Consider the following 26,619-nt stretch of genomic DNA (forward strand, 5'->3'; position numbering starts at 1 on the left):
ATGTGTTCAATCATACTGTATAATTCCGCAAGTCCCGATGTGCTTTAAATTGCATCTGAAATATATATAATATATGGGGAAATATATGTGAACCATTACGCAACGAATTGACAATTGTTTTAGGTATGCCCGTTTGCGCTAAGACGGAACCCGGTCGCAAAAATGGCCACGAGAGGGGCACGAGTCGCTATTCGGTTTGTCCCGGAATAACACGAGTTGGTCACGAATGTTGAGTTTCTTGCGACGTTATTTGGATCCCGTCTCATGTCGGGACTTTCAAAGCAGATATCTCTCATTGTCAGATTCCAAAGGGTTTCCCATAATGGAATCACTACATCCTTTGTCTTATTTTGAGTGAGGGGGACTGCTTGTTACTTCACGCTGCATCAGCAGCCTTGCAGCTAGTCGTGGCGAGAAATGTCTACAGTATTACCGTGTGTAAAGGAAAACTCAAAAAGTCACTCAAATCTAAAATCTCGGCCACCAGATATCCGATTCAAGGGTAAAGGAGCAATGAGTGTGAGTGAGTGAGTGAGTTGGGTTTAACGCCGCTTTTAGCAGTATTCCAGTTATATCACGGAGTGTCAGCTTAATGTAGGAGGAAAGCCCGAAGTGATGCAGGTCCCAGACGTTTACCACTTTGGTGAAACCCACGAGCATGGGTATGGTACTGACAAACCTAGAAACATAATCGGGGCGAACCGGGATTCGAACCCACTATCATAGGTTTCTGGCGTGCCCAAGGGACGCAACTCTGCACAGCGAATCGCGGCGACTATTCAAATGAAGATCTATAGATAGAGATTGATTTCTTTTAAATACGCTAAAATCGTGTTGAGAGAAACTGTTCCAAGAAGGTCAGCTCAGTTTGAAATCGCTGTCTGGAATGTGCATAGTCAATACACTCAAGTACACTTGATGATAATTAGGTTATTGCAAGGGATGCATTGCGGTGGATAGTGTTCCTTCAGTAAGAATGAATGTGTAAATTAACTGTGTCCCACACGGCTGCAGGACTACTTCATCATGACGAGCTGGTCTGGAACATTCATTAAGTCCTAGTATACGTTTAATGTCGTGATGCGACTATGCTTGTCATAAGAGGCAAGTAACAGGATCGGGTGGTCGGACTCGCTGACTTGGTTGATGCATGTCATCGTATCCCAATTGCGTGGATCGATGCTCATGATGTCAATCACTGGAATGTCTGGTCCAGACTCGATTTTAACAGACCGCCGTCATATAGCTGGACTATTGCTGAGTGCGGCGTAAAACAACATATTGGACACCTTTCCATTTCAACTATGCTGCCATTCATTATTTTCATACTGTCTAAATTTAATAGCAGATTTAAGGTATGTGAACGGTATCTTGTTTTTTTTGTTACTGACATTAGGGGCAGCTTTAGCTGAATAATCTGCTTTAAAGTTGCCCATGATGCCAGTGTGACTGGGAAGGCAACAAAATTCGATATTTTTTTCCAGCAGCAGACAGTTCTAGATGATACAGTTTCATTCTCTGTAAACTGTCTGAGGAAATGAGGAAATTGCGCTGTGCGGCGTTAGCCATAGCTTCATCGTTGAGAATAAAACTTTCATCAGTTATCCTGACAGAATCGGTGAGTTTGTCTCGGACAGCTGCAGCTGATACTCTTTTGCCATTGTTTGATCCATCCGTGTAAAACAATTCATGAGAGGGAAGCGTCTTCAAGTTCTAAAATGCTTGTCTATACAATAGTGTATTTGAAACAAACTTCGTTAGCTTCATTAATTCCAAATCTACGTGAGACTGTATGGATTGCCATGGTGGAATTGCTCTTAAACATAAATCGTCAACGCCAGAGAATCACCAGTCAGCAAAATAGTGTTAAAAATTAAATATACTGTATCCTCCAGTGGTCAGAATGTGCTCGGATCTGAGCAGAGATTGTGGAGTTTCAAGTTACAAATTGACATTCCATTAACAGACTCAGTGCTGGTCCTTATGCCGAGAGGGCTGGGGATGACTTATCTTGAAGACATTTAATGGAGATAATATTACCAAGCAAAAGCCACTGTGTTACAAAGTAAATAATGGACCACTGAAAATCAGTGATGACACCAGGTGTTCTCGAAAATGGTCAGCATGTCCTGCCCTACTGGTAGCACCCGCCGTTCACACATTTTCCATACAAGATATGTGTACATTGTCTGACACGTTAATCCAGCAATAGCAGGAAGGTTCAAATTTGCATCCTTGATATGTGATTGCATGTGTGTACCACGTGTCGGAATACACTTGGGTTTGTTATCATACCCTGCAAGGCTGGTTTATTAATACAGTTCACAGCTGACTGAAGCGTAGAAATATGGTCGGTGCAGTTTTTTCTTCTGAAATTTAGATATGGTTAATTTTTTCTGCATGTTGACTCTTATTAGGGAAGGTTTATCCTTGCACGAAATGTGGGAGAAATATAACACTGTTCGTCATATGCAAACACCATGTCAAGGGTAAATGCTCACTTCAAAATGCACCCGCCGGCATATAGCTGGCATATTGCTGAGTGCGACGTTAAACAGCAAACAAACAAACAATCATAATGCACACACGCAAACGCGATGAGGTTATTCTTAAAAGGGGGGGGGGGGGGGAAGGGGAAACACCCTACAAATCTCCTCCTCCTCTTACTACTACTACTACTACTACTACTACTGCTACCATACGTTTGCCGTAAAAGGCAACTATGTTTCTCGTAAGAGGCGACTAACGGGATCGGGTATGTCATCATATCCAAATTGCGTGGATCGATGCTCATGATATAAATCACTGGATTGTCTAGTCCAGACTGGTTTATTTACAGACCGCCGTCATATAGCTGGAATGTTGCTGAGTGCGGCATTAGATAGCAAAAGAAAACAAACAAATATTTTACATACGATTAGCACACGATTTAACTACAAGTACTACTTCTGCTGCTACCTGCACTACCACTACCACTGCCACTGCCACTGCCACTACTACTACTACTACTACTACTACTACTACTACTACTACTACTACTATATTGGCCCGTGAAGATCAAGGGTAGAATAGGTCTTCAGCAACCCATGCTTGCCGTATGGGGCCGACTACGCTTGTCATAAGAGGCAACTAACGGGATCGGGTGGTCAGGCTCGCTGTCTTGGTTGATACATGTCATCGTTCCCAATTGCGTGGATCGATGCCCATGTTGTCAATCACTGGATTGTCTGGTCGAGACTCGATTATTTACAGACCGCCGTCATATAGCTGGAATATTGCTGAGTGCGGCGTTAAACAACAAACAAACAAACACACTACTACTATTGTCATTTAAAAAAGATTGAGGCATAGGTAATACGTGGCATAAACACGCCACCACGGAATGCTCAGTTCCACAGTATCATAGTTTGACTAAATGTATCTCGCAAAACAGATTTATTCCAATAATCATTGTACCTCCCTGCGTTTATGTTACACAGAGCATACAAGGCCTTCACTGAAATGTCTGCTTGAGTTTTAATCATGTATTCGTTTATCATGACCTCCTAGACAAAACTCTGTCCTTAGCCACAAGAGTCCATTGTACAATTCCGACTATATCATGACCATGTTGTGTCGCTATATGGCTGAAATATTGCAGATGCGACGTTAAATGTTAACTCACTCATGACCATGTGTTCATAATTCACTATCAATTAGTGATGATACCAGGTGTTCGCGTAAAGGTGAGCATATCCAGTCCTACGGGTGGCACCCGTCATAAACACACGCAAAGGCAAGTCAATTGTTCATCTGAAAAAAGTTACATTTTTTAATGATTGACATATGATATTCATATCATTTCACCACAGACAGGTACACTTGTTTGTTTTTTATAAGCGTCACTTTTGTCTTAGTATGACTATAAACTTCTGACTAAATTGGTCAACAAGTACTCCCGAAAGGAAAAGGAATGAGTGAGTGAGGTTTACGCCCCTTACGGCACTATCACTACGGAGGACACCAGAAATGACCTTCAACCATTGCACCCATGTATGTGGGGAAGCAAACTCGGGTCTTTGTCGTGTCGAACGAACGCTTTAACCACTAGGCCACAAAAGAAGAAGCGTTGTTTTTTCTTGAAAACATTTTATTTATTTCACATTTATGATGGAATACTAGTATATTTAAAACACTGACCGTTAAACTTGCTAGAATACCATGCATACAAGATATTGAAGGAATCCAGGCACTGAGGCAAACAAGCTCCTGGTAATCACATGATAGTCACGTGAGCTGTCAAGGACATGTACAATCCATGGTTTATGACGTTTCGGAGCTTAATTTCTAAGGTTATTATTTGGTACGTAGACAGTCAGGGCTTTCTCTAAATCCAGGTTTTCGTCTCCACCTTGCAGTTCCTGGATCTGAGCCTCGCTGAGAGGGTGGCCCGCACTAGACATAATTGCTGGCAACTCCTTACACGTCACGGCACCAGATGTCTTGACGTTATAGACGTTGAATGCACGTCTAATCTTAGCGGCGCTGTAACACAGGGTCATTCTCGATTGTCCTGCGTATTATATAACCATTCTATTACCATACATAGACCTACCCTGGGCCCATTCGCAACAAGAAGTCTGGAAATAATCGAGACTAAACCAGGAAATTCATTGATTGACAGCATGAGCATCGATCCCCGAAAATGGGATACGATGACATGCATCAACCAAGTCAGCGAGTCTGACCACCCGATCCCGTTATTTGCCTCTTATAACAAGCATAGTCGCATCACGACATTAAACGTGTACTAGGACTTAATGAATGTTCCAGACCAGCTCGTCATGATGAAGTAGTCCTGCAGCCGTGTGGGACACAGTTAATTTACACATTCATTCTTACTGAAGGAACTCTATCCACCGCAATGCATCCCTTGCAATAACCTAATTATCATCAAGTGTACTTGAGTGTATTGACTATGCACATTCCAGACAGCTATATATTTTTCTGTTGTCATGTGGGGCGGCCCAATCGTCTTGAGCCCGCCAGAAACCTATGATTGTGGGTTCGAATCCCGGTTCGCCCCGATTATGTTTCTAGGTTTGTTAGCACCATACTCGTGCTCGTGGGTTTCACCGAAGCGGTAAACGTCTGAGACCTGCATCACTTCGCTTTCCTCCCATATTAAGCTGACACGCCGCGATTCAGTGATTGACATCATGAGCATCGATCCAGGCAAATGGCATACGATGACATGCATCAACCAAGTCAGCGAGCCTGACCACCCAGAACCGTGATGATTCCGGGGTAGAATAGGTCTTCAGCAACCCATGCATGCCGTAAAAGGCGACTAACGGGATCGGGTGGTCAGGCTCGCTGACTTGGTTGATGCATGTCATCTATCCCAATTGCGTGGATCGATGCTCATGATATCAATCACTGGATTGTCTGGTCCAGACTCGATTATTTACAGACCGCCGTCATATAGCTGGAATATTGCTGAGTGCGGCGTTAAACAACAACAAACAACAAACCAAAGCCTGACCACCCGATTCCGTTAGTCGCCTCTTACGACAATCAAAGTCGCCTTATAAGGCAAGCATGGGTTGCTTAAGACCTTCTACCCCGGATCTGCACGGATGTCATACCCTGCATAATCGCGTCTGTAACATGGCATGATTTGTGTCCAGGCAGTCACAGGGCAGTTCGTGGGGGAGAGGTCCCCTGTGCTGAGGCTTTTCTCAGCCATCCAGTACAAACTAAAGTCATCGCCACTTGAAAGAGAATCAGGGGGCACGGGTGGCCCAGTCGTATAAAGCGCCGCGATTCGCGGTACAGAGTTGCGTCCCTTGGGCACGCCAGGAATCTGTGATTGTGGGTTCGAATCCCGGTTCGCCCCGAATGTGTTTCTAGGTTTGTTAGCACCATACCCGTGCTCGTGGGTTTCGCCAAAGTGGTAAACGTCTGAGACCTGCATCAATTCGGGCTTTCCTCCCACATTAAGCTGATACGCCGTGATATAACTGGAATACCTTTAAAAGCGGTGTTTCACTTAAATACTTATAAAGTGAAAACAATCCATTACTCACAGTAATGCTAAAAAAAAGCAAAGTTCTTTCCAAGAAGTGATCATTTTCTTGACGATAAACATCATCGTTTAGTTTTGATCACGTGGTTACAATCACAGTCAGGATCGGCAGTCATGAGACTGCGAGCGACTATATTTAGCAGTGTGTGCATGGTACGGACATAACCAGCACGAACTGAAAGAAAAACACGTGCAGATGGAATATTTAAAGCGCTATTAACCAAGGTCACTGCTAATTATAACCACTCGCCGTCACCTGACTATCGATTCTTACCCGGATTGTAACCACGTGATCAAAACACAATGATGATGTTTATCGCTAAGAAAAAGGACATACATGTATCTCAAAAAGGGCACTTTGCAATTATTGTCATTACCGTAATATTCCTTAGCGACGGAATCCCTTGGTTTGAGAGGTTGGGTTCACGACCCTTTGAGCGGCATTCAGTTGTATCACCAGAAGTCAGCTTAATGTGGGGGAAAGCCTGAAGTGATGCAGGTGTCAGACGTTCACCACATTGGTGAACACAACGAGCACGGGTATGGTGCTGACAAACCTAGAACCAACATCAGGGCGAATAATCGAGTCTGAACTAGACAATCAAGCGATTTACATCAACAGCATCGATCCACGCAATTGGGATACGATGACATGTATCAACCAAATCAGCGAGCCTGACCACCTGATCCCATTAGTCGCCTCTTACGACAAGCATAGTCGCCTTTTACGGCAAGCATGGGTTGCTAAAGAAATTCCATCCCGGAATTTCACGGGTCTCGGTGATGTTGGCTAAAAATGAAACAAATGATTGTCAATGAAATTGACTGGGTTTATAATAACACAAACTGCTTGATCGCATTCGTATTACTGTAGTTTGGTCTTGTCACAGGTACGTACCTACGATCGTGGGTCCCCGGTAATCACAACTCCAGGACCCTGTTCCACAAAGCGATCTTAGTGCTAAGTTGGTCGTAACTCCCATACTTTATCATAGGCTTACGACCAACGTAGCGCTAAGATCGCTTTGTGGGACGGGGCCCAGTACTAGTACTGCGTCACATAATCAGCACAGCTTGTATTTACGAAACCCGTATAACATAGTATGCAATGCTTTATTTTATATCAACCCAGCTGTGTTCTGTAAGTGATATTTTCCATTAGAAAGCTTGTACTCAATAACGTGTGCTTACATTCAGTAATACCGCTCAATGGCACTACATGCTACTTCCGTTTGAGAAGAAGCCTCGTTTTAGTTACATGTGTTTACATTCGGTATTTCCGCTCATGCGCAATAGCAATGTTGTCGTTCGCCATGCCGTAGGTTTTGTTCAGCCGAGAAAATCCCAACTCCTCCCTAACGCCACCTGTTGTCCATGTTCACAGTCTCAGCACTCACAGTGTTATGTTGTGCTTCAGAAGTTTCATACCTTAAAGTCCGGGGGAATTTGTCTAAACCCCCATCATTGTTGTTTGTCCAACTCATTATCTTTACCAATCATTCTCCAATGCTGTAACTGTCAGTAGGGACAGGGATTCTCATGATGATTCATAGAAGGTAGTTAAGACATACCTATAATGTTTTCCCCAAACAATCATTGTTGTACATGTTTAAATATCCAGTGTTAAAAGGCAGTTAATTATCAACAGGCAGTTAAATATCCATAATGTTTCCGGGGATATTTTTTCCCTAACCATTCATTGTTGTACATTTTTAAATATCCAGTGTTAAAAAGCAGTTAATTATCCACAGGCAGTTAAATATCCATAATGTTTCCGGGGATATTTTTTACCTAACCATTCATTGTTGTACATTTTTAAATATCCAGTGTTAAAAGGCAGTTAATTATCAATAGGCAGTTCTGGGGATATTTTCCCACATCATTTATTGCTGTACATATTTATGTGTTAATGGCATGCTGCGCAGAAGCGAAGGTCGTATTCTCGAATGCACCCCATGCTGGGGTCAGTGATGACTGATGCTCAGTGAAGCAGCTTCTCATTCCGGTGATGCTCTCACTGTACATGCGGCACTGTATGCGGGTAGTTGCTCCCAATGCTTGGACATTTAATTTGTGCTGGTTAGGCTTGATGCTCAACCACAGGTGTCATTGTTATATACTGAACCAAATTAAAAACTTCACAAGCCTAAAATTTTAACATTTTGACCAGTTATCATTGTGGGCCCTTATTGTGTATTTAAACAGTAATGGCCACGTATTGTCTTCAGATAACACCCGTTTTTGTGCAGGTGAATCGATCAAAATCATGTGCACAGCACTATAGTGGCAAAAGTGGTTTTTCACGTGCAACTGGTCACGTGGCCATAATACCGCACGTGTTTTCAGCCATACTTGTTAGCAGTCATTAACAAAAATATAAAAACACAACAAAACAAAAGTCTTTACGGCCATTTGTCATGCCACGCCTTTCAAATGTGCAACGTGGACGTGCCATCGGCATGTTGCAGTCGGGAACGTCCGTAGCTGAAGTCCTAAGGAAGATGGGTTGTAGTCGACGGACTGTTTATGATTTACAGACGCGTCTATAGCAAACGGGTACCACCGACCAGGTCGACCACGTGTGACGTCACATGCAGAGAATCGTCAGATTGTCTTACGTCACCTCCGTAACCGATTTTTGACGGCTACATCAACAAGAAATGAACTGTTCAGGGGTAGACTGAGTGCGCAAACTGTTCGAAACCGTCTGAGAACTGCTCACCTTCAAGCACGACGGCCATACTGCGGGCCGATTCTGACTCAATTACACAGACGTCAACGTACGATGGACTCAGAGGAATTGGAATCAAGTCGTCTTCAGTGATGAATCCCGATTTTAATCTTCGATTTGCTGATGGTAGGGCGAGGGTGTGGAGGCGCCGTCATGAACGTTACGCCTAGTGTTGCGTACAGGAAGTTGACAGATTTCGAGGCGGAAGTGTTTATGCCAGACCCCACACAGCAGTTTTGACAAGGAATTTCCTTCAGAATACGGGAGTCAACGTCATGGACTGGTCGTCAAGGTCTCCCGACCTCAATCCCATCGAACACGTCTGGGATGCTCTTGGCAGAAGTCTGCGCACTCTCCAGAACCAACCACAGAATTGGCAAGATTTGGCACCATTTTGCAGCAACAATGCCGTCGTCTTCCCAATCATGTATTCACAAGCATCACAAGGTCCATGCGGAGGCGTTGTGTGGCAGTTGTCAACCCACATGGTGGCCATGCACGCTACTGAACTTGTGTGCCATCAGATTCTCGTGCTTGGGACTTATGATTTCAACTGTTGATGTTATTACCGAATACCGTAGGTGCTTGGAACAAATTATGGTTACCACCGTTAATTAAAATCCTTCTTTGGACATTAATGATTAAAAATTACCTTCACTGATACATTTGTCCGTTGTATATCATAAATGGGATTAATTTTAAACATGTGAAGTTTTTAATTTGACTCAGTATAGTTATAGTGGTAGTTAGTATTAACACGAGAATCCCCTAACGCCAATGAAACTAGTCTTTTATGCATGTGCTATGGTATAATGTTATTCTAATAAATAGTTTGTCAGTTGTTAAATGTTTTATAATCAAGAAATTGTTATTCGATGGTGGTGTATTTGATATGGGTATCACACATGACAGACATCATATCAATGAGTATCTCGCAAGAGGTCACCCGAGCAACGCTTTATTAGTGAGTGAGTGAGTATGAATATACGCCACTTTTAGCAATATTCCAGCAATATCACGGCGGGGGACACCACAAATGGCCTTCACACATCGTACCCATTTTGGGAATCGAACCCGGGTCTTCGGCGTGACGAGCGAACGCTTTAACCACTAGGCTACCCGACCGCCCCGCTTTATAAACCTTTGTAATTTTATGGTCAAATTGAATTTTTAAGTGTATACTTTCCTTTAACCTGCAGTTTACATTCAGGGCCCCGTTCCACAAAGCGATCTTACCGCTACGTTGATCGTAAGCCTATTATAAAGTACGGGAGTTACGACCAACTTAGCACTAAGATCGCTTTGTGGAACGGGGCCCAGGTTAATATTCCTTTCCGGGACAGTCTCTGGTTTATAAATTTTTACAGATAGAAATAGATTATTATAATGATGGTGTTCGAAAATGATGCGGAAGCACGGATTGATTTAGGATTCCGAACTTATGTCCTTGGCAGGCAGATTGAAAAGAAAAAGTTTCAGATTTTATTTTGACATTATTGAAAGGGCTTTGTCGCGTTTATTTAAAGTTTCTGTTTTCTTAAATTCAATTTATTTTGACGTACTGTAATATATATTATATATATATATATCGCAGGGAAATTATATGTATGTATCTATGTATGTATGTATGTATGTATATATATATATATATATATATATATATAGCATTGAAGCATCGTCTTCTTTACTGTCCTAATCTAAGTGAAATAGATGTCGTCTCTATGAAGCCATAAAATTCATTAGTCATAACAATATTTACATGAATTGGGTTATTCGGAATTTCCGGATATTTGGTCTGGAAGTGAGCAGGTGCAGATAAATCCCTGCAGTAGTATACGAAAAAAGGTAAACACTTACAGCAATATCTTTTCTGGGCAATCTATGACCACAGATAATCAACAGTTTCTCAAACTCGTCCACGGTCAAGGTGCCGTCTCCATCGCCGCATTCGGAGTCGACCTTCAGGAACAGCTCAGCGTAGACCATCTTTTCGTCGTGGGAAGTTGTGTACTTCCTACTGCATGGCTCTGTGCGTTACTCGAGACGATCTGCGTTGGGTGGTATACAGCGACTGCCCCAGGGTTGGGGGTCGGTGACTGCCCGGGGGTGGGGGCGGAGGGCGGTGTCTGCCCTGGGGTGGGGACAATGGCTATAGGTAGAGGTGATCTGTTTTCACTCATGGTGGACCTTGTCTGGAAACAAGACAAAGGAATTAATTACAGGATTGCAGTTACAGGACTTAATGGTAGTGTTTAGAATTGACTTTCATACCGTGTGTATTTATGGAATTAAAATGCTGTATATAACAACGGATTTTATTTAGAACCTGCAACCACCGTCTCCTAATAGAAACTGGTAGATGGTATCACCTCAATAGTGAAGATCGGCTTTGCTCTCTTCTAAAATTTGGCGGTCGGGTAGCCTAGTGGTTAGAGCGTTCGATCGTCACGCCGAAGACCCGGGTTCGATTCCCGACATGGGTACAATGTGTGAAGCCCATTTCTGGTGTCCCCCGCCGTGATATTGCTGGAATATTGCTAAAAGCGGCGTTAAACCATACTCACTCACTCACTCTTCTAAAATTAAAGTTAGTGCTGAATTCCATTTTCTCTTCTCTTACGACTAGCCCAGTAAGTAAAATGTGGACTGCGTATGCTCCACTAACTATTGTCTCATTTCTTTGTATGTATGTTTCGCTTGTCAACTTCTCTATGTCAACACCGTGATTCATGAGAAGTAAACATATTTTTCTGTTGTCATGAGGGGTGGCCCAGTCGTCTTAGGCGCTGCATTTCGCTGTGCAGAGTTGCGTCCTCTGGGCACGCCAGAAACCTATGATTATGGGTTCGAATCCCGGTTCGACCCGATTATGTTTCTAGGTTTGTCAGCACCATACCCGTGCTCGTCGGTTTCACCAAAGTGGTAAACGTCTGAGACCTGCATCATTTCGGGCTTTCCTCCCACATTAAGCTGACACGCCGCGATATAACTGGAATACTGTTAAAAGCGGCGTTAAACCCAACTCACTCACTGTCATGTAAGATATACGACAACGGTAATTCTATTTGAATTGGTTGGTGTTGTCACAGCACAACAAGTATACAATGAGTATTCGAAAAAAACAATAAACAGATTGAAAAGAAATACTAGAGTCAAGGTTTAACTTTTATCTGCTATCGTGAATCTTTTGAATGGTATTAGCATGTGTAAAGCTGTAAACATGCACCATTTCAAAGAGTGAAAAAAGTTAGGAACTTCTATATGCTCCCCTTTGTCATCGCAAACAATGCCGGGGTCATCACTGGGCATGGGACACGAATTGACTGAAAACAAATCAGCTCGGAATACCTTCGGCGTTTCAAAAGGTAGCGTATGAATGTTTCATATGCGATGAATATTTGCCAGTCATTTCTTTTCAATTACCCTTGGATTGGTTCGTCCTATGTGAATAGCTGCTCAATTTGATTGTATATTAATATTCGAGCTATCAGTAAGTTAGTGAGTGAGTGAGTATGGTTTTACGCCGCTTTTAGCAATATTCCAGCAATATCACGGCTTCACACATCCTACCCATGTCGGGAATCGAACCCGGGTCTTCGGCGTGACGAGCAAACGTTTAACCACTAGGCTACCCAACCACCCTCCTAACAGTAAGAACGCACGTCGAAATACCCGAATTTCATCTATGTTACCTCACAAAGCCTGCCCCATTACGGACCAGCTAAATGTTTATACCTTTTCAATTTGAGTGTGTAATTGTATATGGATATTTTATTTAAAAAATTAAAAATAAACTGTGGTGAACATTAATGTATACGCTCTTGTTTATGTTATGTTATACATGTAACACATCTATTTTGGTCGGTTGGTCGATTGTTGTTTAACGCCGCATTTAGCAGTACCCCGGCTATATGACGACGGTCCGTAAATAATCGAGTCTGAACCAGACAATCCAGTGATAGACATCATGCGCATCGATCTACGTAACTGGGATACGATGACATGCATCAACCAAGTCAGCGAGCCTGACCACCCGATCCCGTAAGTCGCCTCTTACGACAATCATAGTCGCGTTTGACGGCAAGCATTGGTTGCTGAAGACCTATTCTACCCCGGATCTTCAAGGTGAACTAATTTGGTGAATTATCTAGTCTTTGCGTTGGAGACGACCCCGCTTAATCCGGACTAAGCAAGACACCTGCATGACTGATTTCGCGAAACAATCGCACGACGTTCCAGTAGGGGATTAAAAAAATGAGTTGTCACTGTCCTCCGAATGAACCAAATAGATCACTATCGAATAACCCTTTTCTTGTTTGTTTCATTTTAGCCACCTTCAATTTTAGTTTTTTGTTTGTTGTTTAACGCCGCACTCAGCAATATTCCAGCTATATGACGGCGATCTGTAAATAATCGAGTCTGGACCAGACAATCTAGTGATTGATAACATGAGCATTGATCCACGCAATTGGGATCGATGACATGCATCAACCAAGTCAGCGAGCCTGACCACCCGATCCCGTTAGTCGCCTTTTACGACAAGCATAGTCGCCTTTTACGGCAAGCATGGGTTGCTGAAGACCTATTCTACCCCGGATCTTCACGGGCCACCTTCAAACACGAGTGAATACTTTATTTACCCAGGTAGTTGAGTACAAGCCATGGCCTTATCATAAAGTTGGCAAATTATCTGTAATTCATCACATTAGATGATAAAACCGGTACTCCATTAGGGCTCACTCACACATTCAGGATTCACTGCCGTCCTTGATAGGACCATTCCCGATTAAAATTTGTCAAAAGTCTGATCAAGATCCTGTGATTCGTGGCGGGAAATTCACAAACAATCAGATATTGTTCAGGAAGCGTCCTGATTCAGCCGTTTCCAGCCGAATTAATCCCGATTCTCCCGTTCTCAATCCGAATCTGGTCCGATTTGTGTCTTCCGCATGGTAAAAAACGACCGAATCCGTCCCGACAGCGTCCCGATTCTCCCGAATGCGATCCGACAGAGATCAGACAGTGAACGGACAGTGAACCGACAAAGACGGTTCGCATTCGGGAAGATCTGGACGCAATCTGGAATCAATTGACAAGAAACGGCAATGAATAATTCATGTCCTTTCATCACGACAGCGTCCCGATCCACAGGACACCGCCCAGACAACACAGGACACTGTTACCATTTTGATCCGATACAGCAGAATCATGATTGTAATCCGACTAGACAAAATCGGCTGAGTTTCCCGAATGTTACGGGACGCACCATACTGTCGGGAGTTCTACTGTCTCTGGACATTTCCCGATCCGTAGGACTCTGTTAAGAACGTATACGACTGTGTTCAGACAATGATAGGTCATTCAAGATCATTGAGAATAGTAATCCGACTTTTTCACTGTTCGTGGTTATTCAAATACTTTTCGTCTTATCTCAAACGGGAGCTATAATCGGCGCTGTGTGAACCTGGCCTTAATAATGAGTGAGCGAAATCACACTTGCACTATCTACAATGCCGCATCTAAGAACTGGTGTACATGCCAGTTCATAATCGATTTGGATGTCGTTAGATGTTATTTTTTATTATGATTTGTAAGATACCTAAAATCTATATGGTTTCAATAGCAATGTATGTGATTGGACAGTTTGGTTACTCGTGAACAAAACAATACCAAAATAGATTGTCGGGATCCAAAGCAAATTCTCACCAGGACAGCTTGGGGCTAAGCATGGTGGAGTTATGTCCCTTTGTACATTTGTATCTCTGACGCTTCTTTTATCTAATGGAGAAACAATAGATAATCTCACCCAAGTGTCTTTTGAGATCAAATGTATCAACACGAGTTGGTAAAAGTTGGAAAACTCCGAGGCTTGCCGAGGATTTTTTTCCACTTTTATCAACGAGTGTTGATATATTTGATATCAAAAGGCACGAGTGTTAGATTTTTTTTATCATCCAACATCATTCTTCCAACTTTTTCAGTTTGTAAAAAGTAATAAGCAGTGTCTTAAGTGTAAAAAGTACTGCTTAGAGCTTCAGTAGCAGAGCCATTAGTGATGTCATTTGATTGTGACGTCATGGTAACAATATATGACGTCACAATGGTCTGCAAAGCATTTTGATGCAATTTCATTGCAGCGATATCTACAGTGTAGATATCGCTTGCTCTCACCCAAGCGATATCTCCTGTGGGAGCCAGTTTTGGATGATAAATATAGAATACTAAACGAGCTCCCGTGTAATACCAATTTTATGAAACTCGTGAATAGTTGTGGTATCTGACTCGCTTTCGCTTGTCAGATACGAGCGAAAATTCAGGAAATTTCAGGTAATTTGTTTTTCGATTTTATGAGAAGTTCAAAATTTAATGTAGTTATTACCTGTCTGGACGGGAATATTGTAAAACAATTGAGCCACTTATTTTCTGGTTTTTCATTAATACCTTTTACAAAAGAACCCAATGGAACTTTGTACATTAGACAAGATAGTTTTGTTAGTTTTCCATTTAAAGTTTTGCCCAGAATGTGATCACTTTAGAGTACACATCAATATATAAGGTGTTTTTTTCCACTTTCACCATACAACATGTACAGAGGTGTGCATTTCTTTACGCGGTGTAACTTTCTTATGAATGTCAAGGGAACATTTTCAATCATTTTTAGGTTTTCAAAGCCCCCAATTTCTGAACCGTTTGTTAAACTTAGGTGTTACAATGACAGTGTTACAATGACATTAGTTGGGTACTTGAAGCTTTTTGGTAGAGTAAAGTTCTTAGCTTTAAGGCCCTTTTCACATTGTTTTTGTTTGTGTACAATGTTTATGGAGTACATGTTTATGGAATATTAGTCCAATGTATTTATACTCTTCAACATTCTGAAGATTGTTGTTTAGTAGGATATAAGTATTATTTCTTATTTCCATTGAATATTGGACTTTTACACTTGAAAAACAGTTATCTTAAGCTCCCATCTATCACAATATTCGCTAAAAAACAACCAATTGTTTCTGTGATTCCAGTTTGTTAGTGGCTAGTAACACAGCGTCATCAGCATTAAATACGACAAATAATTTTATGAATATTCTCAATTGTTCATCATCAAAAGTAACATCAATACATTGGTTACATGGGGGACATTAATTCGTCATCAAATCAATAGGTCACGCCAAGGGAAAAATACTCAAGGAGTCAAAACACCAAGTGTATATTGCAATTGCTTTTAATTTGTATCAATCTGAAACCTTTTACTCTGATACGATATTTTTCGGTGTGACCATATGACGACATCTCCAAAGAAAGTCGCATCAAGTCAACTCCCTTAACAGCCAATCAGCGTCGAGACTTCTAATTTCTCAGTGACCCTTTGAGCGAATCATTCAGACAAACATAATTATTTCTGTGTCACGTAAACGAACACAATAGGATGTTACTATTGCGAAACAAATGTTCTGCACCATTATATTGTTGCGGATAGTTTCTGGGCGCCATGGCATCTACGCCTCAGAGAGTGTACTATCAAGGGTATATTTGTGTTGTGTGTGGGAATCCGTTTGCTAAGATCGATATTTCCAAACATGGTAAAAACATGAAGCTCAAATCGTTTTAGAAAGCTGACATCTGATTGGCTCAAGAACCCATGCACCCTTATTTAGATTGGGCGGTCAAAGTTTGCTCATTGTTCATCGGACTTGACCTTTTATGAAAGTGTGTTCAGAGTGAGTGAGTGAGTTTGGTTTTACGCTGCTTTTAGCAATATTCCAGCCCACGTGTTTAGAACGACAGGAATCGTGTCGGTGTAACCATTCTGAATTTAATGAGATTGCATTTGTGTCAACTTTGTCGTCATAAAACCTTTCAAAACTGTATATCGATATGTTTTAGCGAAACAATCAGCAACAATATAAAATTCATCATTAGCATCAATAACTGACTAAATATCAATTATGATGCTCCCTGGCAATATGTATTTAGATGAGAAATATGTATTTAAATTGAGATAAGTTCAGTCAAGCGTCAACGCTGACACATCCTGCGACTACATCTAGAGTGAGTGAGTATGCTCTTACGCCGCTTTTAGCAATATTCCAGCAATATCACGACGGGGGACACCAGACATGGACGTCACACATTGTACCCATTTTGAGATTCGAACCCGGGTCTTTGGCGTGACGAGCGAATGCTTTAACCACAAGGCTACCCCACCGCCCCGACGTCCTTTAGAACATAGTTCAAATATAACATTGGACATAGACAGAATAACAAAAAAGCTCAAACCTTAGTGGCATTTCACTGCTCCAACCTGGTCCATGTATTGAGCATCTCTCACGAGATACCTAATATCATTATATCCTATATGTATGTAGATACGCGTCACTAGATACTGCGCCATGTGCAACCAGCTTATAGTCATAGAATCTATCGCCATATTAATGTGCATCCAACGAATTCACTTCAAGCTTTTATTAGAGAAGAAAATGCACTGAATACTCGTGAAGAACTGGGGTAGAATAGGTCTTCAGCAACACATGCTTGCCGTAAAAGGCGACTAACAGGATACGGTGGTCAGGCTCGCTGACTTGGTTGATGCATGTCATCGATCCCAATTGCGTAGATCGATGCTCGTGATATCTATCACTGCATTGTCTGGTCCAGACTCGATTATTTACAGACTCATAGCTGTAATATTGCTGGTTGCGGCGTTAAACAAAAAAAACCACATGTACTGACAAGCCATAAGTGAGAGGCGACTAACAGGATCGGGTGGTCACGCTCGCTGACTTGGTTGATGCATGTCCTCGGTCCCAATTTCTCGGATCGATGCTCATGATGTCAATCACTGGATTGTCTGGTCAAGACTCGATTATTTACAGGCTCATAGCTGTAATATTGCTGGTTGCGGCTTTAAACAAAAAAAACCACATGTACTGACAAGCCATAAGTGAGAGGCGACTAACAGGATCGGGTGGTCAGGATCGCTGACTTGGTTGATGCATGTCCTCGGTCCCATTTGCGTGGATCGATGCTCATGATGTCAATCACTGGGTTGTCTGGTCCAGACTCGATTATTTACAGACCGCCGTCATATGGCTGGAATATTGCTGAGTGTGGCGTTTAACAACAAACAAACAAAACAAACAAGCCATTTCCTAACGTCATTGCATTAACATGAAACATATTATTATAGTAGCTGTTAAGGACATTACTGAATCGATATTTACAGACATAAATTCATTAAAATATTTTGAGACTTGTACATCAACCAATTCAAGGACGAACATGTTCAACAGCTGTTTTCAAAAGTTCATCAAATGCATGCCCATCGAAAACCAGTGCCATACTTGTTACCAGAACACAATATGGCCTCATTAAAACAGACATATCTGGATTAATATTGTACATAGAGACTGCCCCATCAGTCTGACAGAATGCATGCAACAGATGTGACCAGATTGTACCGTTACTGTGCTCCAGTTATGAGAAATGCATGAGGGCAGAATGGCGGTATGCATGCATGGTGTGAAGCTTCAGGCAAGATTTGGAATAGTCCATAATCTGATCCGGGTAGAACAACAGCAAAAAACATGTACTGACAGGCCATAAGTCTATAGTACACATCTGTATGGATAGTAGATATAAAAAAATAATGTTTAATTGCTAATGTCGCATGTCTTACCATTTCTTAGACCTGTAAAGATCCGGGGTAGAATAGGTCTTCAGCAACCCATGCTTGCCATAAAAGGTGACTATGCTTGTCGTAAGAGGCGACTAATGGGATCGGGTGGTCAGGCTCACTGACTTGGTTGATGCATGTTATCGTATCCCAATTGCGTGGATCGATGCTTATGATGTCTATCACTGGATTGTTTGGTCCAGACTTGATTATTTACAGACCGCCGTCATATAACCGGAAAATTGCTGAGTGCGGCGTTAAACAACAAACAAACACAATCTGTTCCGCAAAATCTCCCGCGATATTATAACTGTTTGCTAAACGCTTGACCAAGGTCACACTCTATATATAAAATGGCCTGTATTCTGTCGCTGATAGCTTTTAGTGGATTTATACAATATGAAAATGTCAGAATTAAATATTAAGTACTTGAGGAAATGTGGCTTACCATGGCCACGAGTGGATATAGGGAAGAAAGTTTACACCTGGTCACGTATGAGACAACACGAGCTAGGAGGCGAGGAACACCCGCTCTAGAGACACTGCACACCAGCACACCTGCATACCGCTTGTCTCCGACTCAGTGAGTAAGTGAGTGAGTTGGGTTAAACGCCCCTTTTAACAGTATTTCAGTATTTGTATATGAAGTACCTAGAGGTTCATAGGATTACACATTTTATATAGATACACCGCCTGAAGAAACGCGAACCAAAGAAACATATTGAGAAGTATGTCCGTTAAGAGTGAATGAGTGAGTGAGTTGGGTTTAACGCCGCTTTTAACAGTATTCCAGTTATATCGCGGCGTGTCAGCCTAATGTGGGAGGAAAGCTCTAAGTGATGCAGGTCTTAGACGTTTACCACTTCGGTGAAACCCAAGAGCACGGGTATGCTGCTGACAAACCTAGAAACATAATCGGCGAACCCGTATTCGAACCCACAATCATACGTTTCTAGGGTGCCCAAGGGACGCAACTCTGTACAGCGAATTGTGGCGCCTTTGACGACTGGGCCACTCGTGCCCCCGACTCCGAATCAGCCAGAAGCCGCCATGTATCGCCATGATAAACGCAACCACTGGTTCATATTCGTCACTTGACAAAGAGCTTGACAGTCGCCATTTTTTCCTTCAGCCTGTGACCACATAATGCAGAGGAAAATCCAATATTGGGTGACTCCATCGTCTCATTTTGTATCCATTGTCATACAAGACATAATCATCTTGAATGTTTGATACATTTGACCCTGGTTTCGTCAGGGCATATGGTATAAATTCAACGCACCGTTTACTGTGTATTAGACACTAATGATGGACATGAAGACTTTAAAGTTAAAAAGAAGAAAATGAAAAAGATACTTAAGCGTTAAAACTGAAGCATGGAAGAAAAAGCATGTGTTTTCTCATGAATCGCGTTAGTGATATAGACAATAGCTACACAGAAGATGTAATAATATCACAATATCCAAACCTGTTTTGATGTTATGTGATAGTTCTGATAGATCTTCTTTTCTAGTTTTGGAAGTTTATGATTGTGATGAGGAAAGGACATTTGTCGAAGATTGTGTAACTTGGAACACTGTTGTAAAATTTATCTCACATTCACATATCACAAAAAGTAAATATTCTTCCAGTGGCTATACGAAAGAAACTATTCCAAACATCGAGTTTTCTGAAAGAACAAAGCTATTCAAATCAAAATACTTTCATTTTGAAGGCGCAGCATTTTGCCTAAAATGTACATAATTTTAATAGATAATAACATCACACCCACATCCACATCCACACCCACATCCACACCCACATCCACATCCACATCCACAACCACACCCACATCCACATCCACACCCACACCCACATCCACATCCACACCCACACCCACACCCACACCCACACCCACACCCACACTACATATTGTTTAAATTAAACCACCTTGGAACAATGTCATTTTTGTGGCAGTAGATTTTTTTTATTTACAACAATCTGCAGCATAATTATTTGTTTCTAGAATTTTCGGGGACAATTTATTTTGTTCGTTTCGACACTTTATACAAACTTTTAGGTATATCACGACGTGTAAGTTTGATGTTAGACGAAAGCCTGAATTGATTCAGGCCTAGTTGGACATAAAGCACTTTTGTGAAACCCATAAACACGCCGCTGACAAACCTAGAAACATAATCGGAGCGAATCCACTTGCATTCTATGACTAGTTCGGATTTCCATTCCTCGACCCTCACTGATCCGCGTGTCTCCACTCATCAAGATTGAAGCACGCATCTATATGTTTGTTGATCGTAGGCAATTATTGGGCAACGTAGATCGTGAGGAATTCTTCAAAGTTTAGTTTGCCATCACCGTCCTTGTCACACGTGGCTATAAGGTCCTGGATCTGGTTCTGGCTGAGAGGTTGGCCTGCCTTGGACATGATGATCTGAAATTCCTCCTGGGTCACGTAGCCATCTTTATTGACGTCATATACGTCAAATATACGTCTGACTCTTGCAGCCCTATAACATAATATATGGTTATAAGAACTTGGTATATTTAACGACAGGGACGTTGTTAAGACAAAATAGAGATAACACGCGAGTGTGTTTGTGGATGGTTAATATCCTGTATTAGGAATAACCATTGTATTGGGCGAGTCTTGGCGAGCTAAATACATGGTGTTATTCCTAATAAGGATATTTACCATCCCTCTTTATCATAATGACATTCTCTTCGTGACTAACGGGTGGTCACGCTCGCTGACTCGGTTGATGCATGTCATCGTATCCCATTTGCGTATATCGATGCTCATGATGTCCATCACTAGATTGTCTGGTCCAGATTCGATAATTTACATACCGCCGTCATATAGCGGGATTATTACTAAGTGCGGCGTTTAACAACAAACAAACAAACAAACAGAACATATTCAACCAAAACCGAGGAAGGGTGCTTTATTTGTCATATAAACCGTCTAAGTTCAAGGGAAAAAAACAAAAAAACATAGGGACACCTTATAGTGAGACAATAGCGTAGCGCTACATAACGAAAGCGCCGACAGCGTGCGAGAGAAAGACCACGTCAAGCATGCAGACCCCTGAACACCCATTCGTCACCACTTGCCCCTTTCCGTCACCTGTCCCGGAATAACACGAGTCGGTCACGAATGCTGAACACCCTTTCATCACCGACCCGAGTGTTTACGTTTGCAATCAAATCCGACAGACAGTGTTTTATCTTATAAGCCGGGAAAAAAAACATTCATCAACAATGACATGTTTCCAGGACACAGTCCATGAACCTGAGGAAGCGGACGTAAAATACACCGTTCTGGCGTACATGTGCTTGAAAAACACATTTTAAAAAGCATATCGGATTATCAGAGGCTCAGCAGCCTAGCGCTTCACTCACAAGGGACGATCTGGAACAAGTCCGTGGATTATTCTATAGACTCTGTTTCGGCAGACCGGAGATTATCCTGAGAAAAGGAGAACCTCTAATACCTAAGGGGTGGCAATCATGACGTCACTTGTGGTTTATATCTACGTATCCTGACCCACTCACACAAAATCGGCAGAATCAGGAGGAGACAACCGAGGAAGGACTGCAAGAAACTCGTCCAGCGTGATCTTCCAGTTCTCGTCTTTATCCATCTGCATAAAGACTCTCTGGAAAGAAGTCCGTTTAAACATTGAATATTCTAATGTAACTATACAATATGGCAATGGAAGAACCAAGTTCTTAACCCCAAATTGCTGTCATGCAACGATTGTAACTAATTAAATACAGTAAACTACGGTTATAACGAACACGCTTATAACGAACTGACGGATATAACGAACTACTTTTTTGGTCCCGATAATTAGCTGTATTATGCTGTATATATGCTTATAACGAACTACGGTTATAACGAACTAAAATTAGTAGTCCCTTTGAGTTCGTTATAACCGTACTTTACTGTATACTGACCACAAACAGTTAGGGATCATGAATATTTGGGGGATTTGGTAGTGAAGACTGAGCACACCATTTCAAAAACTACCCCCAAGATTATTCATGATTCCTAAATTTTGTTGTATACTGATTAACTCTTTTCCCTCTGGCTTTACCTTTATGATGGGACCCGTGAAGATCCGGGGTAGACTAGGTCTTCAGCAACCCATGCTTGCCGTAAAAGGCGACTATGCTTGTCGTAAGAGGCGACTAACGGGATCGGGTGGTCAGGCTCGCTGACTTGGTTGATGCATGTCATCGTATCCCAATTGAGTGGGTCGATGCTCATGATATCAATCGCTGGATTGTCTGGTCAATAACTCGATTATTAACAGACCGCCGTCATATAGCTGGAATATTGCTGAGTGCGGCGTAAAACAACAAATCAACGAAACAACTGTATGATGTTATCTTATATTAGTACATTCATCCTACCCTGTGTAACGTATCAGGATGTATTATGCCTCACGGTGAGATTGACCAATCAGAGAGCAGAACTACTAACCCAATATGAGCCCGTCTACCGTCAGTAAAAATCCAAGATTGTTGTCACTGACCAAATATGAGACCGTATACCGTCAGTAACAGCCATTTTGGATTTTCCAACACCCACCTCACATATTTCACATGAAAATTCTGGTACAGAAATATGTTATTCGACACTGTTTTGTGTTTTAATATCATAAATTTTGATGTGCAAAGATATTTATAATTTTTTTAGATGACGTTCGTGACTTTATTCATGAAGATTGAAGTTAAAATTATCAAGGTTTGGCCTCTAATGTTTGAAGAGTAGCCTCCCTTTGACCCTAAACGTCAACGGTTGCACGTGTCAAGTTTTCATTTTGACATGACATGTGCGAGACGGGTACCAGGAAGTGTAAACCTTTCGACATAATAAAATCGTTATGGTGTCTTTAGTTGCCGCATATGGTGTTTTATAAGGTAAGTAGAAAAAATATGGGACTTGGCTGAAGCCTCGCCCCATATTTTTCTGCTAACCTAATATGACACTACATACGGCAAATAAAGTTGGTTGGTTGGTTTGTTGTTTAACGCCGCACTCAGCAATATTCCAGCTATATGACGGCGGTCTGTAAATAATCGAATCTGGACCAGACAATCCAGTGATTGATATCATGAGCATCGATCCACGCAATTGGAATCCATGACATGCATCAACCAAGTCAGCGAGCCTGACCACCCGATCCCGTTAGTCGCCTTTTACGACAAGCATAGTCGCCTTTTACGGCAAGCATGGGTTGCTGGAGACCTATTCTACCCCGGATCCTACAATAATTAATAACATACTACTCAAAAGTTAAAGAAAATAGATATATATATTGCTCAGTGTTTGCCGGATGTGGGACGAGAGCGTAGCCCTGAGATGTCGCTACAAAAACCAAGAAGTTTTTATCCTTAAACAGTTTTGTGTCTTCATGCTCATCCAAATTCTTAATGCACTTCACATGTGATAACTTAAGTAGTATCATCATATAACTTTAAAGAACGGAGACTGCATCCTATTATGACAAAACGTCGAGAGTGAAATACGATGCAGGATCGACTTACAGCAATGTCTGCTTTAGGCACTCTATGGCCACAGAATATCATCAGTTTTTCAAACTCGTCCATAGTCAGCGCGCCGTCCCCATTGCCAGATTCCGCGTCTACCTTCAGGAAAATCTCAGTGTAGGCCATCTTGTCTTCGTGGGCGAGTTGGGCCATGGCTGTCTGAAGCTGTGTGTCACTGTAGAGTCTCTGTGACGCCTCGTGGATGCATTGTAAGTTAACGGTAGATCTCGAGGCGGCATGTATCAGATCCTGTTCAGTGACTGTTGATGTCAGGATACATCTCGGAGTGGCAACATCCTCGACCACATCCGCGTTGACCCCTCATCGTCTAATCTGCGCTGCACACAGGAGTCTGTAGAGTCCCGTTAGTGGAGCGATCGCGTAGGCTGATTAACTGTAACGTTATAACAGACACTGAACACATTCGTTCAATCTACTCTTTGTCACAACGATTCTAAATGTTCAACGTGCAACTCGGCAAAGACATGTAATCGGTTAACTAATAGACAAATTGGACATATTAAAAGGTGAGGTGAAATGAGGTTTAACGTCGCGTTCAAGATTACTGCGCTGATATAGCGATGCGCACGTGTAAGTGCTTGTACTAACCAGGACTAATGCCGATTTTACTGCGCTTACCCACTGAGATACCGTTCCGCAGTTTAAGAAACATATTGAGAAGTATGTCCGTTAAGAGTGAGTGAGTGAGTGAGTGAGTTGGGTTTAACGCCGCTTTTAACAGTATTTCAGTTATATCACGGCTTAATGTGGGAGGAAAGCCCAAAGTGATGCAGGTCTCAGGCGTTTACCATTTCGGTGAAACCCACAAGCACGGGCATGGTGCTGACAAACCTAGAAACATGATCGGGGCGAACCGGGATTCGAACCCACAATCATAGGTTTCTGGCGTGGCCAAGGGATGCAACTCTGTACAGCAATTCGCGGCGCTTTATATATAATTCACGGCCACCCGTGACCCCCTATGACCGTTAAGAAGAGATGTTCCAATGTGTACACTTCATGACAAAACAACCAGTCAAGTGTTACCACAGTGTTTTTATTCTTATCACGATATGCTGCACGTGATTTCCAAACTTTACACGCTAATCCTGCAGAGACAAATGATGCATCTCGACTCATGGATCAATGACGTCACATGTGATGCGATCATGAACGTCGGTTCACACAACATACCAGTATGTTCGTTTGTGCATCAAACCAAATTTTTATATCTTTTGAATATGAGTAATTCTTCATATATTTACCAACAAGTATGGTATTTGTGGGTTTTTGTCGGCGAGTATATGTAGAAAGTGTAATCCCACACGCCCAGCAAGTTGACAACGAAATCCATGTACTCCGTGGCAGTTATCCCAAAGTTTCTGTTTGTTTGTTTGTTTGTTTGTTTGTTTAACGCCGCACTCAGCAATATTCCAGCTATATGACGTCGGTCTGTAAAATAATCGAGTCTGGACAAAACAATCCAATTGGGGTCCGATGACATGCATCAAACAAGTCAGCGAGCCTGACCACCCGATCCCGTTAGTCGCCTCTTACGACAAGCATAGTCACCTTTTACGGATAATTATAGTCGCCTTTAACCTGGAACCACTTTGCCAATGACGGTCACAGGACCAACAACACCATTGGAGAGTGGCAGCATAAGAGTGGCCCTGATATCGTGCTGTCGCAATATGTATCTCTTTATGACAATGATAAACAGAGAACAGTCAAGCAGTGAGGTAAAGATGGCTCAAGTTATCGGACACAGACCAGCTAGGTAGACTCAGACCCGTGAAGATTCTGGGGTAGAATAAGTCTTCAGCAACCCATGCTTGCCGTAAAAGGTGACTATGCTTGTCGTAAGAGGCGACTAACGGGATCGGGTGGTCAGGCTCGCTAACATGGTTTATGCATGTCATCGAACCCAATTGCGTGGACCGATGTTCATGATATTAATCACTGACTTGTCTGGTCCAGACTCGATTATTTAGAGACCGCCGTCATATAGCTGTAATATTGCTGAGTGCGGCGTTAAACAATAAACCAACCAACCAACCAACCAACTTAACCAATGCTCATAATTCCGACTTAGGGCAGGTGGCCAGTCACCTCCCATCCGTATTTCATTTATTTAATGTCGTGGATAGAAAAAAATAAATGGTGATATGTGTTAAAATATTTGTTGAAATTATTGAACGACATCATGCGAAAATGTGTTGTGAGTGAGTGAGTGAGTATGGTTTTACGCCGCTTTTAGCAATATTCCAGCAATATCCAGGCGGGGGACACCAGAAATGGGCTTCACACATTGTACCCATGTCGGGAATCGAACCCGTGTCTTCGGCGTGACGATCGAACGCTTTAACCACTAGGCTACCCGACCGACCCCAAAAATGTGTTGTAAATTGGATGTAAGATGTACATTCACCAGTCACCACCCACTCACTTTTGTCTTACACCCCTCACAAAATAAATAGGTAGATCCCAAGCGACCGTCATGTCTGGCCGATTCGTCCGATCAGGATGGAATGCACTCGAGCTTTTTTCGATCGATCACCTCAAATTGATTCTGTTAATTCGACCGATCAGTGAGTG

General features: G+C 42.2%; 1 protein-coding gene across 1 annotated transcript; it reads right to left on the reverse strand.

The window, feature by feature from the left end:
• Positions 1–20,446: 20,446 nt before the first annotated feature.
• Positions 20,447–24,342, reverse strand: LOC124144371 (calmodulin-4-like). Its single transcript, XM_046513738.2, has 3 exons — positions 24,019–24,342; positions 22,018–22,121; positions 20,447–20,972 (listed from the first exon to the last, which is right to left on the reverse strand). The coding sequence occupies exons 1-3, from the start codon at positions 24,172–24,174 to the stop codon at positions 20,768–20,770; spliced, it is 465 nt and encodes a 154-aa protein (XP_046369694.1). The 5' UTR covers positions 24,175–24,342; the 3' UTR covers positions 20,447–20,767.
• Between the last annotated feature and the right edge of the window lie 2,277 nt (positions 24,343–26,619).

Source organism: Haliotis rufescens, unplaced genomic scaffold, assembly GCF_023055435.1.
Source record: "Haliotis rufescens isolate VD_foot unplaced genomic scaffold, xgHalRufe1.0.p SCAF_37, whole genome shotgun sequence".
Lineage (NCBI taxonomy): Eukaryota > Metazoa > Mollusca > Gastropoda > Lepetellida > Haliotidae > Haliotis > Haliotis rufescens.

Coding starts and splice junctions, on each gene's coding strand:
- LOC124144371 (XM_046513738.2), bottom strand. CDS start 24,174: ATGGCCCAACTCGCCCACGAAGACAAGATGGCCTACACTGAGATTTTC. Junction 22,122..24,018: donor TGCCTAAAGCAGACATTGCT/GTAAGTCGATCC, acceptor ACTTCTTTCCAG/AGAGTCTTTATGCAGATGGA. Junction 20,973..22,017: donor CCTGATTCTGCCGATTTTGT/GTGAGTGGGTCA, acceptor ATTATGTTATAG/GGCTGCAAGAGTCAGACGTA.